Source organism: Panthera onca, chromosome A2, assembly GCF_046562875.1.
Source record: "Panthera onca isolate mPanOnc1 chromosome A2, mPanOnc1 haplotype 2, whole genome shotgun sequence".
Lineage (NCBI taxonomy): Eukaryota > Metazoa > Chordata > Mammalia > Carnivora > Felidae > Panthera > Panthera onca.
In genome coordinates, this window is record NC_138340.1 from 127,042,967 (window position 1) to 127,064,855 (window position 21,889).

Here is a 21,889-nt window from a genome sequence, read left to right on the forward strand (position 1 = left end):
TAATTCATCTTATTGGCTAGGTGGACTGTTTTAAATAATGTGTGAATTAAACATTTCTGGCCACTTATTCATTCAATATTCAACCCAAAGTAATTGGGCAGCTACTATTTCAAAAATACCTGGAGAATATTAGGATTTAAAGTTATAGTTCTTGCTCTCAATGCTATATTGACTTAATTTAGAAAGGTAAGTTTGTAAATAAATAACTACTACTATATAGCTAGAAGATATTTTCCAAAAGAAGTTCACGCTTCCATGTTATGGGGGCAGAGTAACAGAATTTCATTCTGAATGAAAAGGAGATGGTAATCAAACAAGGTAGTATCCCTGAGGTGGCAATGTGTAAATTCCTAAAACAGAATTTCAACAAGCAGATGAGGGAAGGGTGGCAGAAGGAATGAGGGTGAGTACATATCTGCAACATGAAAGTACCATGGCATACACAAGGAACTGTGGGCAGTTCAGAATATTACAGAGCTTAGAGCAGGTGCAAGGTGAAGATATGAGGACGAAGCAAGAAAAGTACATTAGGTTAATTAAAGAGATATCTAAACATCTTGCTAAGGCCATGAAAATTTATGAGGCAGGTAATGGACAGCCATGACGGATTAAAAGCAAGAATGATATAGTCAGATCTATGTTGGAGGACACTTGGAAAGTAGGAAGGTTTCAAAGCTGGAAGATAAGTTACTGCAATAGCTGGTGTCTCAGTCAGCTACTGCCATAGTCTGTGTAACAAATAATACCAATAGCTAAGAATTTCTTCTCATACTCACAGGTCTATAGATCAGCCAAGGTTATAGTTTTAAGCTGTAATTCTATGGGATGATTGGGGAAACTGTACTCATATGCCTCATTCTGAGACCTACACTGAAGGAGGAGTGGCTGCCCAGGGAGTATACTTCATATCATGATGAAGGCAGAAGTGCAAGAGCCCACGCCAACCACACATGCAATATTCAGGCCTCTGCTTGCTTCATATTTGTGATCATTTCACTGGCCAATGTGAAAAGTTAAAGGGTATGGGAAATGCGATTCACTCCCCATCGGACTGTGGCAAGGATGTATAGATATATCACCCCTATGGATCAGTAAAGGACTGCAACCAGACATCCCATCTATCAGATTTGGAGAAAAGAGGAAGATCTGAGCTAAGGCAATGATGAGAAGGCAGAGGACCTTAGTTATTATAGCGGCTTTGGCCACCAATTGGCTTCACAAAGAGGAACTTGTCCATAAACTTCCAAATAGAAACTCATTAGACTGCCAGCTCCAGGAAGTCAGAAACCACCTATTCAGTTCACCTCTGTATTCCCAGTGCCTAGCACCATGACTTCTGTGTTGTGGATACAAAGTAGTATTTGTTGAAAGAATACACAGCATTTCAAGTGTAGGTGAAATAGTGACACTATTTACCAAGATATGGAACACTAATGTGGCCATGCTGTGTGTATGATGGTTGTGGGATAGTAACACTGAATACTGTCTACATCCGAGGCACTGAGTAGATCCTGAGAATACAGAAAAAGCAAGGAACTGCTCTCAAGAAGACTATTAAATAGACAACTTCAGTTCATGGTGGTTAAGTTCTAAGGTAATGGTATTATTAGGGCAAAAGCAAGGGGATCACTTGAGGGTCATCTGAGTATGTCGTTGGCACAAGTGACAGCGGCTGGCTTGAGAACTTCCCCAAGGAAGATGTACACCTAGTGCGGGAACAATATCTGACTTAAGTACCTATCTAAATGACTTCTTCCCACATAGTTTCACTGAGCACCTACTATTATTTTTAATTTCAACAGAACTGTGTGGAAAACACAGAAATAATAAAAGGAAGGGGAAAGGGAAGGAGAGGAGAAGAAGAAACTAGCAGTTTAGAGTTCTCATCTCTCTGATTCAAGTATTCATGTTTACTTTTCTTCCTATAACAAATTTAGTCTTGCTTTGGTACCCTCTTCCTTTGTTCCTGCTTTTGACCTGTTTGTTCCTCTCCCCCTTTGTTCCTGCTTTTGACCTGTTTGACCTGGTGGCTTAGCTCTATGCTGGACATGGAGAGAGCAGCTAGCATCTGGCGTTGAACCAGCAGGTGAGGGTTTTAGTTTCTATTTGGTAAAATAAAAGTGGACTGCTTGACCCATCATTCACTGCTGCTCAGATATAAAAGCATGGTTTTGAAAACCCTGCATAGACATATAAGCAATTTAAATCAGCAGGCGAATTGTACACATTTAAATAATTAACTCTATTTTAAAACTTCTGACCCCTTAGATCTGGTATTTCTGCAGGAGATACTTAGAAATTTCACTTGGGATCTTCAACTTCTCCCGGCTCTTATACTGGAGTCTTAACAAACGGCTTCTGACACCACTCTCTTGTTCTGACTCCCTGTCTCATCTTATCTAGGGCACCTCTTTGCCTTCCATCCCTTGCCTCTTCCTAACCTCTGGCACCGTGAGTTGGCAAAAAGAGCATGTAAATGACAGTACCTTTACGATCTTCTGTTCTACCTTAGGAAACACATCCCTTTGTAGAACTGTGTTCTCAACTCCCATATTACATATAAACACTCACCTTCTTTGCAATTACAAGATAAATATTTTCTTTTAAATCAAGGAGGACTCATATTTCATGAGAGATTCTTAGCTGTCCAACTCTGATTCCTACCTGCCCTTTAATTTAAAATGCCTAAATCTCATTATGCCTTACTTAAAATGTAGGTAACTTCTTTTTAATTGGACATATACTAATAAAATGATTTCTGTGCCATTATCAAATCCCTAACACAATCCACAATGGAATATGGAATCCAGGTCATAGGAACCAGTTAACAATTCATTCAGCACCCCAAAGTGTAGTTAACAAAAGGGAGAGAAGTTTCAGAAGTCGTTGAGCAGAGTTACGTAGAGCAGTTAACTTAGAGTCACTATTATTTTCATGTTCAGAGACGATCTGCAGATGAACCGAGGGACTGATGTATCTTACTGCTGTCCAGCGGAAGAACCTATAAATTTTTTTGTCTCCTAATTAGCAAGTGTCAGTTTAGCACATGTTATGCATATAAAGAGACACTGACTCCAGGAAGACTGGAAACTAGGAGAACTCAAAGCTAGACCCTGCACCTAAAGGAACCTCTAAAATGTAGATTTACTATTGTCAGGCTTATCCAAAATTACTCATCAGACTCAATCATGGTAATTATCATTTTTGTAAATGCTCCAGTTAATGTTAAGAAAGAGAACATCAAGAAAGAAAAACACATTAGCAATGTTTCAGCCAACTAAACCTAACAGTTAATTCTTAAACAAATTTTAAACAGTTTAACCATTTCTTAGGGAAATTACATAAACAAAGTCAACAAAATCTAACTCTTTCTGGATGACTCAGGATATAACCCCTTCAGAAGGAGATACCCTGGGCTATTAATGGCACGACCTGGGACAATCCCTAGAAATGGACCACTTTATGAACACTCTCACATTTCTCATAAAAGTCATACAGACCCTGTGCAGCTGGGACCACGAGGACAATATGGTGGGATGGGTATTCTATTACCTTAATCACTAAATCCACAGGAAAAGCTTGTTGTTGTTTTTTTTTTTTTTTTCTGGAAATGTCTGCTATTAGTGTTGCCATAACTATCCTTTTCCTTTTCAGAGGCATCTAGAAACATGTGTCACCTAGTGGTTGCTTCAGGCCAGACTGAGCCAAGTAGTTTATCTGCCCGATGTGGTCCAGAGAGCTCAGAGCCCGCCTAGGGGCAGTGATTTCCCATTCTCATCTCACAGATGAGCAATCTGGAGCTCACAGGGCTGAATCCCTTGCACAAGGCTATGCAGCTGGCTGGGGAGAGAATGACAAGTGTGCTGTGCCTCTGAGATTTGGCTAAGCTCCTCAGTCACTTGCAGGGTATCTGTGGGCAGGCTGGGGAGGGGCATCCCTTGTGATCAGAAACACACAGAGAGGACTTCCTCCTTGCTCAGGAATCTGTCCTCATTGCAGTCAACATCTCCTTTTGCAGCCAAACCAAAGTTCAATGGATTTTCACACAGAGGTATGGAAAAATCTGTATTTATAGGTATTTGAACAAACTACCTTGGAAAATCAAAGCAGGCCAACTATACTACACAACCAAGTGCAAATGACTGTCAGTTTAGGTTCTGACTGTTGAGACCAGCACATGGTCCCATTTGTATGGGCCAATTTACAAAGCCAAGCTTTAAGGGCCTCATCTTCTTCACTGTGATTTGGGGAAATATCATTGTTATTATTACTATTGTCGTTATTGTTATTTTTGCTACTGCCAGTTTAAAGATGAGAAGGAATCTAGGGGCTAAAGGACATTCTCAAGGACACACTGCCAGTAGGGAGTGGGGAGCCACTTGGCCAGGATTGCCACCAGATACTCCAGCTGCATTCAGCCTTGGTTCTCTCCTCTCCAACCTTGCATTCTCAATGGGTCAGGGAATCGTGCCCCCAGAGGGAGAAATTTGGTTCTTGGAGGAGCAAAAAAATCTTACTTGGTCTCTTTCTCAGTCTTCCTGCTGCCTCTAGACAGCACAGTTCATATTGATGAGGACAGTAGAAGACATATCTTGCTTACTGTCCAAATGGAAGTGGCAAATTCCATAAAAAAGAGTAACACTACCTTAAGTGAATAACTTAAAAGCATTCATTTAAACACACACACACACACACACACACACACTCAAAACCTTTTGCTACCTACCCACCAGGAAGCCTCAAAGGAAAAAATAAATCTATTCATATAATGCATTTGCTTCTACAGGAAGTACGATTTCCTTTGTGTCAAACCTTAAAGACCTTTGTGAAACACGAGAAGCTTTTTGAATAAATACTTGTAAATGGCTTAGACAGCTGAAAAATGGATAGCCTCCTTGTACATCAGGGCCCTTTAAAAGAATTCTCCTCTACTTAAATATTCATGTTTCAATTAAAACATACACCTACTTTATTAGCTAGCCCAGGCCTGGTTCAGATCAATAACAGCAGCCCTAGATAGAATTCTAATGAAGATAAACAACTCCGAGTCCTCCCCAGCTTCCCCTGGGCACGGATGCACAAAGCCTCCTTTCACAACTTGCTCCAAGATATTTTACAGTCACCTGCCTCATGCAAATGAGGAGATTCATGTTTATTCATGGCGAGAGTTACAGACCACCTTTCATTCCCTAGGCCAGCTTAGCTAACCAACAAGAGCGCTGTCTGCACCACTATGAAGTTGAGCTGGCCTAGGAAGGGGACTCCTGAATATATAATTGCCCCCTGAAAAGCATGCACAGAAAGTCAGTAAACTGGAAACAGTTCGGGGAGTAAACATACTTCCCTTTCTTATTCATGCCATCACTGCCTTTAAGCTTTCAAACAATCCCTTTTCTACACCACACCGTAATCCATTAGAAGTGACTAGTTAGTGGCTATTTTCCATGGATAATCTTCCAGAGGACTTCCCAGGATGTTTCCTCTGTTGTGCTCTCCAATCCTTCCTAATTGAGATTTTCTCCCACTGACTCAGACGGAGCTCGTAGCCTAGCCAGGGGCAGCTGCGGCTTTGTCTGAAGGCCCTGGGTTCTCTCTGTGCACAGCCTCTCCTATTTTAAGGGGTGATTTCTCATCTGCAAGCCTGAGATCCTAACCTCTATCGCATGTGCTTTGCATATTATGCTGCTGGGTAAAGTTTTAAAATAGTGCTTTTGCTCTAGAGTGACTGCATTTTTCAAATCATTAATTTCTTCCATTTTGGCAATTTGAAAGTATGGCAAAGTCATTTGATCTCATTTTTAGTGCTGATTTGGATAACATCTAAAGTAACCCCAATGCCATGAACAAATATTTGGATGGTATCTAGAAGGTGCAGACATCCCCAGAGAGGTCTGGGCTGCTAGGTAATGGCTAGAGAGGCCTTAACTCTCTCCAGCTATTAAACGCCTGATCTTTGTGAAACCTGTTTTAGCCTGCTGCTCACGGCCTGTCACATGGAAAACTAAGGGACCGAAATTTTTTCTGCCCAAATCCATGAGATTTTCAGTTTAAACCCTATTTCTGCCAAAGGTAAATGAACTTCATGCCATTCATTCCGTTCAGAACTCAATCTGTGGTACATACGCAGCTTCACTTTTCTCATTGTTTCCTTCTTTGTTTGTTTAACATAATGGCCAAAAAAACCCACTTTCTTTTGAAAAGGACAATTTATTCATTTCTCATAGACAGGATTTATCTTATTACATACCAAAAGAATACAACTGCATATGACATTTTACTTCCTTGAAGCATTTTTACATTTAATACTTCAATTTAGTATCATAGCACCACAAGAGAGGGCAATGGGATACTGGTATTCCTGTCTCCTCCCACCCCCTGACCTTTTTATTTTCAGGCATAGAGTTCCTGAGTAGCACAACCAGGTCTTACAAACCAATGGGCATACTACTTCATCGATGTATACAATATGTACTAGTTGGTGATTTGTGTTACATGTATCCACTAATGGTCATTCCACAGATGTGATTCACCTTTAGCGATCAAATCCACCTTAATGAAAAATCTTCATGAGAGCTTTGGCCCCACCCCAAAGATGTAATTGTTATGTTGTGCAATTGGGCACTGGGATAACAGAAGTTTCAAAAGCCCTGCAGGTGATTCTAATGTTCAGGCAAGGCTGAAAAACACTGCTACACATAAATATCAATTTTGAAGTGTATTATACTCTTGTTAGAATTTTTAAAGTGGCATGGTCGGCAACAAATGCTTTAAATAAGATTCCCAGACCTGAACTACCCAAATCACTTATGTCTTCTTTCCTACTCTGCTTAAAAAATGAGGGCTTCAATGAAATGATTATGGGGCACTTGTGTGCCGAGGCATTCAGCTGCATTTTGAGCTCTTCTCTAATGCCCATAAAAATGAACAATGCATGCTCTAAAATATTGGTAACAAAAGGCAAAAACAGAATACAAACTCAATGGCCTGAATCAATGGATTATTCTGCAGGGACTGCTATATTAGGAAACTGAAAGAAAGTACTTTTCAAACCATAAATATTTTAATCAGTCTCTAATTCTACTTCTTTCATATAAATAAAAAACATCCCATCTTCGGCTTCCCAAGTCTGGAGCAGCAAGAAGAGTGATGCTTTTCCAATCATTTGCTTCCAGCAGAAGCAGTAACCACTAAGCACGAGATATCTATAAACTAGTGTCCCAAGCAAGGTGGGTTGTAGGAGAAATTCCTGCATCTGCTGGAATCCAGTATTGTTTGTAAAATCAGAATTTTGGATTGAGGAATACTGCTTCTCCAGTAATGAGCTAAAGAAGGCAGATAGCTAAGTCCTTCTTACAGAACTGGGGGTCACAGGTCGACAAGCAAATTCGCCGTCCATGCCTCTGTTCAAAGTGGCAACAGTCTGAGATGGTGGCCAAGAAAGTTCAAAAGAAAGTGTGTCTCATGAAGGGCTCTTTTAAGATATTCAGAATTCGCATTTTGGGAATCTTTGGAAACAAGGAAAGCATTAAACCTACCAATAACCCCAAATCCATGTGTGTTCCTAAATTCAATAGCTTCTGCTACAAAGTTAATAGCAAGAAGAAAAGTGAATTGATTAAAATTTCAGCCCTTCTCTCTTTTCCAACTTATTATTTGGCAAAGTAGAGCAGTGGTTGATAGACAAGCAGCAGGAAAAAAATCAGGAAGACACTGACCTAGAGGCCCTCATACAGAGCCCATCTTTTTTTCACAAGGCTGGTAGAAGAAGAACAGAGACATAAAAGAAAAGGGACATAGTTAAATCTGTACTTGAGCAACCACTAGCAGAACTCTGACTAATATTATGCTGGTCCACCAGCAAATAGAACAACAACAAAAAGCTCATCCGTCCATGTTTCAATATTTTAAATTGACATGCACAAATACGGATACAAATTTAATATACCTACAAATTAAACATATATTATGGTAGGCAGACAAATATCCCCCTGCCCCACACTGATGTCCATGTTCCAACCCCTAGAATCTGTGAACATGTTACTTTACATGGCAAAGGGGAATTCAGGTTGCAGATGGAACTGAAGTTCCTAATCAGCTGACCTTAAAATAGGGAAGATTATCCTGGATTACCCAGGTGGTACAATGTAATCACAGGGGTCCATAAGAGTGAAAGATCCAAGCCAAAGAGGGATCAGAGTGATGAGGTATGATGTGGGAAGGATAGGACCTGTGGTTGGCTGGCTTTGAAGATAAAAAGGGCAACCAGCCAAGGAATGCAGGTTGGCTTCTAGAACATGGAAAACGCTAGATGGATTCCGCCCCCCCCCCCCCCCCCTCCAGAGCAGCCAGAAAGGAACACAGCTCTGCTGACTCCTTAATTTTAACCCATGAATCCCACTTCTGGCTTCTGTCCTATGGAACTATACATAACATAGTACATTTGTATTGTTTAAACTATGAGGTCCATAGCAATTTGTTGCAGCAACCATAGAAAACTAGTACACACATGATAAAAGAGTACATTAACTGATACACTCTTCCGTTTACAAAACTAAGGCATGTGTAACACTAAAAAGAAAAAAGCAACCATAGCAAAAACATTTAATATGGAAAATTTAGATCCCTGGTCATTTCCATCACTGGTATTCACTCTTGACCAATGGATATGTATGCATAGGATGAGACCCTCTGGCTCTTAGGCTTCCAGCTGCCTACTCGCAGCCATAAACCGCCATCACTACTTGGCAGCACATATGTGACACTGAACATCTACGATCGGCAGATGATGCAAAAAGACGGCACTAGGGCCACGATGAAGCACTATCCCCCAAACCTGCTGAAGACATCTTGCTGAAGACAGTTTTTACAGCCATATAAGTCAACTATAAAAAGTTGCAGAGTTGACACGTCAGGGACCTCACCCTGCACAGGCAGGATATCATTACCACTGACCCAAGCACATGGCCACGATGAACCACAGGGACCTGAGAGCCACGCTCACTTCCTAAAGACAGAGGCCTCTGGTCACCTTTGCCAACAATGTATTCTTGGGGCTCCATTTTGTAAACTACATGTTCTGTAGGATTTAAGCATCTAAGTGCTAACCGTCTTGAGTGATTCCTCTGCAGTAATTTGGTAATATTTTCCAAATATCTCATCTGTGCATATGTCAACAACAATAATATATACATCATTATCATTGACAAAAATGCCAATTTCTGTAATTCAGAAGAAGCAGAGTGAATGAAATCCTCTCAGAAAGCAGACAGACAGGATGCCGGGGTCCAACTCTTGATTTTGGCTTAGGTCATTATCTAATGGTTCCTGAGATGGAGCCCCGTGTTGGGCTCTGCACCGACAGCATAGAGCCTGTTTGGGATTAGCTTTCTCCCTCTCTCTTTGCCCCTCTTCTGCTCCTGCTCTGTCTCCCTCTCAAAAATAAACTTAAAAAAAAGAAAAAGCAAGCAAGCAGGCACCTGATGCCAGAACACAGGCCAGCCAGTGGATTACCTTCTCCTGAAGGGACAGGTGGCCCATGAACATAGAAGCTGAAGACCAGATGGCTTTCAGAAACACTGTAGTACATGAAGAGTTGCTCTGATCCAGGGGCAGAGTAGCCTTGGCCATTTCAGAGACTTTTTAACTCTCTCTCTCTTTTTTTTTTTTTTGGCTTGATTTGTACGAACGTCTCCCCGCTCCTTCATTCCTCTTTCCAGAGGATGATTTGTACCTGAATTGCCACGTCCCTCCTAATCAAGTGAAGTACACTTAAGAGACTACAGAATTACTGGGTTTCTCTCCTTCACCTCCCTTCTTCAATCATACCTGTGCCTGTGCATCGCTGCTGAGACCCTTGGCAGCTCCAGTTGTAGCTTACGCATCAGGGCTCTCCATGTCCCTGGGGCCTATTTCAATGGATTAAATAGATGGCCCAAGGTGACCAAGATAGAATGGCATTTGTCTGCTACAACTGCAGGTGAGATCATTATGCTGATGGGGACAGTCAGGTTAGAACCTAACTGAGGCTCAGCAAAGAGTATCATTTCCTCTTCATGGTTTCCTTTCTTTTCAACTGCTATCAGTTCCAGATGCCACAAACCAGAAACATAGTGGTAAAGAAGGATGGGCTGTAAGTTCAAAGGAAAGGTGACAGGGAGGTAAAGACCAATAAGAACATGAAGCACAGTTGGAATTCTGATATTATATTATGCCCCAAGCACAAGCTATGAAGTCCCCATAGGATGACTGTGAGGTCAGACCCTTCGACTCTTGGCGACAACACTTACATGCCCAGTACCAGGTCAGCAGGTATGGGTGATGGAGCCAAGCAAACCCAGATCCATAAACAGTAGCAAATTAAAAGTGCTGAAGAGCTCTCCCAATATACCTGTCCTGAATACACCTGTCTCAACCATCAGTTATCATTAGCGATGTGATTACTGTTAACAAGGCCTTTACCTAAGGATAAAGATTTTGTTTATCGTGAAAAGTTTACATGATACTTCTGCCTTCTCTAAGTTGGTCAACACTCTTCTTGGTACCCAACATTCACTCACAAACAGAAATGGGAAATTTACACTCTTATAGAAAACCAAAGAAGATGTCCGTTCAAAGAATTAAATGCTTTCTGCAAACTAAAAAAATGTTCCATATAAATTTACTAAACTCCCTGAAAGAGATTTTGCATTTTAATAAAAACTCTTTTTGACACAGCAAAGGGCAGATTATCTCAACACATCCATAATCCACAAAGAAACCAAGTTACCTAAAAAGAGCAGCCTTCCTGATCTCATTCTTTCTCCAACAGCCACTACACAGGGGGAGAGAGAGGCATCCAATGGGTGTTGCAATAACAAGGCATCTGGACTCATGCCGGAATAAGTTACTCTAGATAATATTTTTCAAGAAAGGGTCTCTGCTGGTGGCTCCAGTTTACTTAGTCAAAAGGAACAAAGCTGCTCCAAGCTTATCCCTAGAGAGATGAGAACATCCCCAACACAAGCTTCCCATCTATACAGGTATGTCTTCCTTTTTTCAGGCTTCCCATCTATACAGGTATGTCTTCCTTTTTAGGTTTTCAAGGCAACCTAAAAATCACAGTCGTCCCCATTCTCCTGATCTGCCTTCCACACACAGTTAAGGAACCATGCAAAGGTGAGGCTCCTTGGGAGACAAAGGAAGCTGCCTCTGCCTCAGATTCACCTTACCTTGTTGAAGTCTTCAGAAGTTGCCCTCATTTCCTTCCATGTCTTGTTCAGGAGCTGGATACAGATGCAGAAAAACTCCTCAAAGGATCTGTCATGGGTGAAGAACATTGGGTGGAAGTCGTTGCAGGTCTCACTAGCTGGAAGAAAGAGAAGGGAAATAAGAGAGAAAGTTTGCAGAGTGAAATGAGAGAACACAGTCACATGTGGGTGTCCCAAAGAGAGATGATGGGAGGCACGTTTGGCTCAAGCCACAGTGGAAGTAAGGCATTTTGAAAAAGAAACCTAATGATAGTGTCCACGGGCAACTGTGAAGTTGAAGGTCAGACGGTCAGACCTATCCCAAGGGACATATTTTGACTGAAGAAAGTCAGCTCCTAACTCACCCTAAGACATGAACTTATAGCTTTTGTTCCAGTATCCCTGGTGTTGAATATGGACTCTGTATCTGCCTTTTTGACGTTATAAAGATGATTCGAACTGCCTTCAGTCATAGCTCCATCACTCTTAATTTCTCCTTTCTCACCAGAATAACTGGCAGAGGATGAGCTTTCCCAAGCACACAATTAATTGCAATTTTGAAAATAGCATCCTCGATTATTTCTCCAGGGGGCTCTTTTCCCTCTTATGGCAGTAAGCAGGGGGACATTTGAGATCATATACTATCTGATGCCATTAACCATTTGTTTTACATTTCCAGACACAGATGGCTGGAGGTCAAAGCAACCCAAATGGCTCTGAAGGCCGTGAATGGTCCAGTCCTGGACCAAACCGTGAAATCAGCCAGACTGCCTTCCTGCCTCCCCATTGCAGGGTTTCTGCACATCAGACCCAGTGCTCTGAGCTCGAGCTGTGCCTATTTCTCTCCTTCTTCCCAGAACAGTACCGCAGCCACTCCCTTCTTCCCTGCTAACTGTCAAGCTTACATTTTTGTAGTCCTTTTACATACGTCTCATTTGATCTTTACAATGCCTCTTATGGTTCATGCCTTATGGATGAGGACACTAGAAAGAGCCAGATTTTGTGATTCCCCCCAAAAACAGTACCATAAGTTTTTTTCTTTTTTAATATAAGCTGTTATGTATAGTGAAATAGTTCCTATTTTAATCAGAATCTCTTTAAGTGCCAATTAGTCTTCAGGGTTCCAAATGGTAGAATTTCAAGCCCTAGAAGCCCAGGAGAGGAGTGGCTGCAGGGCATGAACAGGGCTTACAGCAAAGACCTTCTGTACTTGCTGAAAGCCCTGTGCCTGCCATGTGGTTGATTCTGCTTGGAGAGAATCCTCCGGTGCAGGCCCAGCAATTGAACCCTAATCAAACCTAAGCAAACACACTCCGCCCTGGCAAGGCCACAAGCTCTTATGTCCCAAGCTCCTCTATCTTAGTGGATTCCAGTCTTCTATAAGGGTAGATATAAAGCTACACAGAGGCTATTTTATTCCAGACAAGGTAAGGGCACAGGCTAGCAGCAACTTGCAGTCATGTAGAAAAGGTTTGGGTCTGAGGGCAGAAGAAGATGTGGGTTTAAGTCTAGTCCATGCCAATCAGGAGCAAGCCACTTCCTGAGCCTCAATTTTCTTTTCTTTTCTTTTTAATGTTTATTTATTTATTTTGAGAGAGAAAGAGAGAGAACTCTCGGCAAGCAGGGGAGGGGCAGAGAGAGAGGGAGAAAGAGAGAATTCTAAGCAGGCTTCCGAGCCGTCAGCGTGGAGCCCAATTCGGGGCTCCATCTCACCAACCGTGAGTGAGGTCATGACCTGAGCTGAGATCAAGAGTCGGAGGCTTACCCAACTGAGCTACCCAGGCACCCCATGAGCCTTGATTTTCTTAACTAAAAAAATGGAAATGAAATCTCCTTGTCCTTCTCCACCGGTTTCAGAGAGATCAAATGACATGACTCATGGGCAAGTGCTTTGAAAGGATAAAAGTTGTCACCAACATGGAGCAAGGTGGTGGTGATGATAAAGAATGTTGTGCCAGCGTATCATTTCCAGGAACATGGGTTGTTCTTTGATTTCCCCCCAGCTCGTAGTCAAGCCTGTTCACATCTGAGAAATCAGCAGCAAGAACATATGTCACCCCAACCCCCAGCCTGTGTTACTGGCAGAAAAATGGCAAGAGTGAAGTTCTGACCTGGGACACAAAGCTATTTAAAGAACTTGGAATGTAAACACAGGTGGATTGTGTGTTTGCTGCCCTGGGCAATGAGCTGTCAGTCTCACTTTCCCAAGCACTGAAGCCAATGGAATTTACAAGTCCACAGAAGCACTCTAAAATACTACTGCCATCCAAGTACTCATTATTAATCACATTATCACAGTATCTTTTGGACCCAGTGTGATTATGTGTGTACTTTATGCCCTAGTTAAAGTTTTTATGGGATTACTGAAGCTGAGATAACCAAACAAAACTGAGACCAACAAACCCTGCACTTGCTTAGGTGAAGAGGGAGGGAAGTAACATCATTAATAATAAAGAATATTTATTGGGTGCATATAATGCACTGGGGGCTCTACTGGTATTCTCCTTCCAACAACCTGGTAGGTAGGCATGATGGTTATCCTCATTTTATATATCAGGAAGGTAAATCTTGGAGAAATTGCACCTTCCATCATGAGCTTTCTTTAGGTGGCCCTAAATGAGCATTTGAAACCTGCAGTTTAGTTGACCCATCAGGCTTCCTGCATTACTTGACAAGAGCTCAGAACACTTCCTTATGACTGCTGCTTTGAAAATTAACTTCTCCACCCACTCTCCCAGATCTTTTTGCACTGCTCCTTCAGCAGAAACCAGGATCCTGACCCCCCAGTCCAATGGGACTCACAGCAAGTGTACAGCCAGCACCTGCTGATGGACAACATCTAGCAATGTGACAGTACCAACAACAGCTACTGCCAGACAACAGCCATACCACTGCCACAGCCATATGTCAGGCACTAGGTCTACATTGTTGTTAGTTGCTACAACAAGCACACGAGGAAGATATTATCAATTTCTTTTTTTTTAATTAGAAATAGAGTTAGATGGATGGGGAAGAGAAAAAAGAAATAAAGAGTTAGAAAGGTTAGGTGACTTGTCCAAGGTCACAGGTCACAAGGCTTGCAAGTGGTGGAGCTGGGATTCCAACTGCCATAATCAAAGCCCATCATTGTCTGTTGTTCTCATTTTCTCATTCTGTTTCCCAATTAACTCTTCCTCTGTTGTGCCTCCCCCAGCAATACAAATATTAAAGTACTGCTTTTATATCCAGAGAAGATATTTATGAAGTAAAATCTTACAAGTAGCATCACCTTAACTATTAATGCTTAGAGTATATTTAGAGTCTAGGATTCCTCTGCTTTCTTCCTACCAGTCCTGATCCAAGTAGAGTTGGATTCAAATCACTGGGTCACACTCCTCTTCTAGATCTTACCTTTCTTTTCCCTGGGTCAGGTCAAGCTGCACTCCTGACAACTCTTTTTTTTTTTTTATTTTTTTTTAATGTTTATTTTTGAGACAGAGTATGAGCAGGGAGGGGCAGAGAGGGAGAAATAGAATCTGAAGCAGGCTCCAGGCTCTGAGCTGTCAGCACAGAGCCCAACATGGGGCTCAAACCCATGAACGGTGAGATCATGACCTGAGTCGAAGTCAGACGCTCAATTGACTGAGCCACTCAGGTGCCCCCTGACAACTCTCTTGAATACCCGACATAGTCTACCTGGTTCTAGCTTTTAGTCCACCAACTCTTTCATCTTCTCAAGATATTCTCAGCCTCTGGAACACACCAAGTTTCCCCTAGTCAGTCCCTGGGGAAGAGTCACAGTGGATGAATTTATTTGACCTACTTCAAGAAATTAACAGGTTGGGTTCCATGTTAACAAACCCCAAATTTGTTCATTGCAACAATGCACCCACCTAAAAAAAAGTACAATTTCCAGTCTCTCTTAAGAGTGACCATTATGTCCCAATCACAACCAATGATAGATACAGGGAAAGTGCTGGGTAGAGTTTCCAGGAAAGACCTTTACAAGAGGAAGGACACTTGACTGGCTTGTTCATTTTTCCTCTGCCTTCACATCTCAACTTCTTCAGGTTCGGAACACAACTTGATGTCCAGCACAAAAATGAAGGCTATGCCTTAGAGTAGACAATTAGAAGGAGCTCCTTGGCACTGTGGAATCACCATATCAATCCTGAATTGAACTCCTAAGGAATTCCTTGTATATGATTTGTTTAAGTCACTGTTTCCAGGCTTTCTATTACTCTTAGACACATGAAATTACTGATATGGAAACCTAAACTCATGCAAGCACACGGATATTAGCATAAGAGAACACATGCTCAAGATTACCAGAGGCTGGGGAGAAAGGAGAAAGTAAGAATGAGGAGGCAGGATGGTATAATGGTTACAGTCAAACAGAACTACATTCAAAGACCAGATATGATGCTCCCTAGCATACTATGTAGCCTCAGACAACGAAACTCCCTGAATCTGTAAAACATATGACCTTATAAGATTTATAAGCATCAAATTAGATTATGTTTATAAAATATGTGATAAGATACCTAGCACATAGATAGGTTTAGTAAACAATGGCTATTAAGTATTATTTTTATCATCATTATCATTGCACTATATGGCTTCTTAAAGACTTTAACATTTCTAGGAGATAAGGAAGGGAAGAAGAAAAATCTGGTGAATGGTCTTTGGGATCCTATTGATAGGGAGGGGTTGGGGCCAACCAATCATTCTTGTTGATTAGATCAAAATCCAGTGGGAAGTTCAGATCCTAAAGCTGAAATGTCACATGCTGAGTGTACATGCACCCATCAACACTGGCCAATCAACACTGTCTCCAGAGAAAAATAGCACCTGACTCTTTCCCACTGGGTTGTATTATGAAAAGAATATAAATTTCAGAATCAGGTAAGCACTGATTTGAATTCTCATTAGGGTTGGTGATACAAGCATCTCTCTCCTTGGCTTCCTCATCAGTAAGATAAACATGTTACTAGTTACCTCCTAGGGCTATAGAGGGTGAAGTGTCTGGCAGAGGCTGGGCCTTGACACACAGTAAGTCTAAGTTTCCATCCTCTCCTTCAAACCTCCAAATAATATGCAAGTCTCATAGGTTCTTTTAAGCTGGTAATATAAGAAATGCTGCTAATGCTCATTAAATAGTACAGGAGGGGCACCTGGGTGGCTCAGAGGTTAAAAGTCCTGCTCTTGATTTAGGCTCAGGTCATGATCTCGTGATTCATGGGTTCAAGTCCAATATGAGGCTCGGCACTGACAGCGCTGAGCCTGCTTGGAATTGTCTCTCTCCCTCTCTCTGACCCTCCTCCCCCCACCTCAAAAATAAATAAATAAACATTAAAAAGAAAAAAAAAAACAAGTACAGGAAACAGTGAGATTGTCCCCAGGCAGAGGGCCACACCCCTGAAGTCAATGCATTAGGGCACAATTCCCTCTCCATTCCAGCGAGGGAGGAAGGAAGAGGCAAGTGGTGGAGGCTGGGTGAATGGAAGCCACACAGTAAGGATCCTGGGGAAAGTACTCTATTTTATTCTTTTGTGTTTTGAAACCACAGGCCTAAGTGACTAAAGAACACTGAGACAAGACAGCCATTGCTAACAGCAGGATCAAGTTAGCATCAGAACACACTCCCTGCAGGAGTGATTCTCCAGACTGACTAGCAGTCATGTCTGTGCTCCTTGTTAGGAATGGCAGCACTGGAAAACACAACTTAAATGGATATATCATGGGGGGATAAAGGGGACTCAAAGAGCAGAAATAAAGAAGGGCACTTGCCAGCAATTACCTAAAGTTATGTGCTGGCCAGGGGTGCCGGGGTGGCTCAGTTGGTTAAGAGTCTGACTTTGGCTCAGGTCATGATCTCGTGGTCCATGAATTCAAGCCCCGTGTCAGGCTCTGTGCTGACAGCTCAGAGCCTGAAACCTGCTTCAGATTCTGTTTCCCTCTCTCTCTGCCCCTCCCCCACTCATGCTCTGTCTCTCAAAAATAAATAAAAACATTAAAAAAATTTTTTAAAGTTATGTGCTGGCTATTGTTGTAAGAGTTTCACTTGTCCTAACTCTGAATCCTCAATAACAACAAGGTCACTGTTATCACCCATATTTCACAGAGGAGAAAAGTGAGGGCAGTGAAATTAAGTAACTTGCAGTGACAGGGCTTAGAATCAAACCCAGCATTCTGTCACCAGAGACAGTGTTTGCATCCTCCACAAGAAGACACGGGCTTGTCATCATCTAATACTTATTTTTTTTTTTAATTTTTAATGTATATTTATTTTTGAAAGAGAGACAGTGCAAGCAGGGGAGCGGCATAGAGAGGGGGACAGAGGACCCGAAGTGGGCTCTGCGCTAACAGCAACAAGCCTGATGTGGGGTTTGAACTCACAAACTTTGAGACCATGACCTTAGCCAAAGTCGGATGCTCAACCAACAGAGCCACCCAGGTGCCCCCATCCTACACCCCTTGAAAAGACTCATCCCTTGCAGTGAGGAATGGGCAAACAGCTCTGAACTATAAAATAAATAAGGCTAGGGGATGCAACGTACATCATAGGGCATACAGTTAATAGTATGTCACAACTTTGTATAGTGACAGATGGTAGCTAGATTTATCACAGTGATCACTTTGCAATGTGTATAAATGTTGAATCACTACATTGTACATCTGAAATTAATATAATATTGTGTGTGTCAACTGCACTTCAATAAAAATAAATCAAAACAATTTGTTCCTTGACATGTCATACAGGGAACGAGGAAAAGATTCTGATGTATTTTGGGGTTCATGACTCCTTGTTTAAGGGTATTCCAGTATGAGAGGTAAGGATAAAGCATTAAGTATTAATATGTTTTTCTTCTAAAATGTTCAAATTGCAGATATTCAAGACCGACGATTATCAGGCAGGAAAAACCCATCCAGGTTGCCTGATCTGCTTTCCTTTCTTGTCATTAAGAGCAGTGAGAAAGGCACATCGGGTTGTCCAGAGTTCACCAAGGCAGAAAGGGGGTGAAGACGCTGGGAGCAGACCGCCAGGTTCCAATCCTGGTTTCTTCACTATTGCTGAGTCACCTGGGCAAGTCATTTCACCTGGCCATACCTCAGTCTTTTTATCTGTTCACCGGGGCAACAACAGTATAAACTCCATTAGTTTGCTGTGAGGATTCAGTGGAAACAGTGACTACAAGAGGCAAGGTAAGTGCAGGAGTAAACCAAAAGAACGATGATGCTTATCGGATATCACGTGGACCCTGGGCCAGGCCATCCCACTGAGAAGTGGGGGCTTGCATCAGCATATAGGGATGGCCTGAGTCTCCAGAATAGAGTTCTTCATTCAGAGGTTTAAACAAACAAACAAACAAAACACAGAGTGTGAGGCTTATTCTGTTGTTCTTTTAAATAATAACATTAAGAAAAAAATATTTAGCTACTAGGCAATGCTTTTATAAATGAAATTTAGAGAGAAACTTTCAATGGGACAAAAATAGTAAGACTTTTTAAAAACCAAATTGTTTTCAAGCACACTATTTTTAACACAATGAGATTCTACTTTGTAAAAAAGAATCAACTTAATGGTCTTTTAAATCTGGAATATTAAGGTATTTTCAGGGCTGAGGGTAAAATGGGTTCTTATTAATTTGCTGACATCTAATTCACTTATAAATAGGCCAGCTTTGACAGCAGCTATAATCCATGCACGTAAGTTTTAAAAATAAAAATAAGAATGCTGTACATACTTTTGTCACACTTTGCCTTTCAAAGTAGATTTGTTCCTATTTTCCGCTGGATAATGTGAGATGAGGTACGTATTGTCACTGGAGTGTCAGAGGTCAAGGGCTACCACTGAACAGGAAGTAAACAATGAAAGATGAGTACAGAAGATGGGTTTTAGTGCTACTTGTAACCTCCAGAAGGTCATGTTAGCTCCCTGGGTTCCACAGTTTTTACCTGTGAATGAAATGGGCCGGTAAAATTCCTGCCAAGTCTAAAATTCTAAAACTACACGTACACTCACACACACACACACACACACACACACACACACACACCAGATAATGTATTTTCAACTCCCTAATGCCCAACAACAATTATACACCTTGCAGACTGCACCTGCACTGAACTTACAATTATTTCCTAAATTATTATTTCCTTGAATGACAGGATGGCTACACATTTCATTTAGGGTGTTAAGGCATCAAAATGACATTTGCTAGGCTTCGGAAATGTTTGATGAGCTAGTACTTAACTCTTTTTTCATAAGAAAATTGTTAGATGTTTTTATACCCTTTCAGACCTATTAATATCACCTAATGCAGACCATTACATAAGAAAATTACCTGACTGAAGATAGAATGGCAAGACAACACAGGCAAATGCACAAAATTTCTGCTATTTCATAGGAATTTTGTAAGATAAATATAATTTTTGAGATGCCAAAAAGCTCTGTCCCATGCTGTCTATGACCCTTGTTATGTGAATCCATTTGCGGGTACTAGAGGGACACAGATTCGGGAAGCACTAGGCAAATTCTGATTATTTTTACCAAAAAAGAAATAAGCTCTGGCTTAACACAAAATGCATTTTGTTTTAAAATTATGAGCTGCAGGAAGAAAGGGATAAATCATATACACACAAAAGCGTTTAATACCTCAAAACTGCCAGAGCAGTTATACAATCTTACTAGCTATCTGCAGCATGAAAATTCAAATCAGACCTATTTGTGGCTCTAGGGTCAGTCTAGATAATATATTTATGAATTCTCAGATGCAAATGTATACTTCTACCTTTATACCTTTGTAGAAATTCTTACCCTTGTAGCCTTTGAGTTTTCTATTTTTAGACCTGGTATTCTGTAATGGCTTGGTTTTGGGGCTTTGGTACTGTGTGGGAAGATGTTGAAAGTTCAGAACCTTTTGTAGGAGGGAGAAGTGAACAAAGGAGAGTAAGGGCAAAGAATTTGAAGTTCCCCAACTGCTGCTGAGTTCCACCAATATAGAAGCTAACACCCCCCCTATTTCAGGACAGGGGATCAGAGGCTTGAAACCCGCTCAGCTCTTTCCAGCTCCTGAAGCCTGGTTTAACAGAACTCTAGATATTCTTTTCTCTCCTCTATCATGCCTAAAAATAGTATGAAATCCACACTGAAAAGACACACAGTAGCTAATCCAATGCTTCATTGTTCATTTTCCCTATGGGCTTTTTTTAAGGACATGGAGAGAGGAAAAAAAAAAAAATAATAACTGACTGTAGTGTTAGGGCTGAAAATCAGACTCTAGCACCAAAAGGCGGCCAATTCAGCAAGAAGGACCCAAGGCCTTCCAGGCAACGCAGTGTGTGGTAATTAAAGAGCAGAAATTCTGGAGCGAGGTTGGCCAGTGCAAAACTTGGTGTCACTGCTTAATAGTAACATGACCTTGATCAACTTCTACTACCTCTGAACCCCAATTTCCTCATTATAAGAAAGACAATGCCTCCTATCTCATCAGATTTTTACAAGAATTAAATGTATAGTGATACATGATTCATATATTAACTGGGATAAAATGAGCACTTAACGAATGCCAGTTGTTACCAGATTTAATAGCAAAATAATTATTATTGTATGTAGCTAAAATGACCAATTTGGAGAAATTATACTTTCAGATGCAAAGACATTATAAAGCTACAGTAATTAAAACAGCTTGATGTTAGTCTATGGATGGAAAAACAGAAAAATGGAAGAGAACAGTGAGTTCAGATACAGACCTGTATATACAGACACTAGATTTATGAAAAAGGGGACACTGTAGTGGATTTTCAAAAGCTTTTGCTGGGCCAATTGTATATGCATCTGGAAAAAAAAATTATGATTCCCTACCTCACACTATCTACAACAATCAACTCTAAGTGGATTACAGTTCTGAATGTGAAAGGAAAGACAATGAATCTTCTACATAATATAAAATACATTCATGACCTTGAGGTGACCAAAGTTTTCTTAAACTGGACCAAAAAATCATTAATCTGAATGAAAATGTTTGATTGGATTATATTAAAACCAAGGACTTCTATTTATCAAAAGATATAGTAGGATGGCAACCACAGGAGAACATTTTCAACATTATCTGACAAAGACCTGGTATCCATGATATATAAATACCTGTGTAAGTCAGTATGAAAAAGACAGACATTGAGAAATGGACAAAATGTAAACAGGCACTCCATGCAATAGCGTATCTAAGTGGCCAATGAACATATGAAAAAGTGCTCAGCTTTTTCAGTCATCAGGAAAATGTAAATATAAATGAATAAACTTTCAAACATCCACTAGAAGGGCTACAATGAAAAGGTAGAAAATACTAGGTGTGGATACAAATGTGGAACAAGAGGAATTCTCATAGGGTGTTGATGCAAGCGTAAAGTGGCTCAACCACTTTAAAAACCAGCTTAGTAATATTTAGCAGAGGTAAAATTTCATACTCTATGACACAGCAATTCTCCCCAAACATATAAATACAATAGAAATGCATACATATGTGCCCCAAAAGAAATGTACATGAAATTTCAGAGCAGCACTATTTGCTATAGCCCTAAACTTGAAACAACCCAAATGTCCATCCAAGAGATTAGATAAATGATAACTTATTCCTACAGCAGCATATTTACCAAAAAGAAATGATTTTTTAAAAATTATA

At 41.0% G+C, this 21,889-nt stretch overlaps 1 protein-coding gene across 6 annotated transcripts in view; it reads right to left on the reverse strand.

Annotated features, from left to right (window-relative positions):
• Window positions 1-21,889, reverse strand: part of ELMO1 (engulfment and cell motility 1) — a 545,925-nt gene that overhangs the window by 152,694 nt on the left and 371,342 nt on the right. For all 6 annotated transcript variants that reach the window (XM_060633905.3, XM_060633903.3, XM_078440523.2 and 3 more), the window contains one exon: window positions 11,208-11,344. In XM_060633905.3, the coding sequence (XP_060489888.2) occupies window positions 11,208-11,344 (137 nt within the window). The remainder of the gene's footprint in view (window positions 1-11,207; window positions 11,345-21,889) is intronic.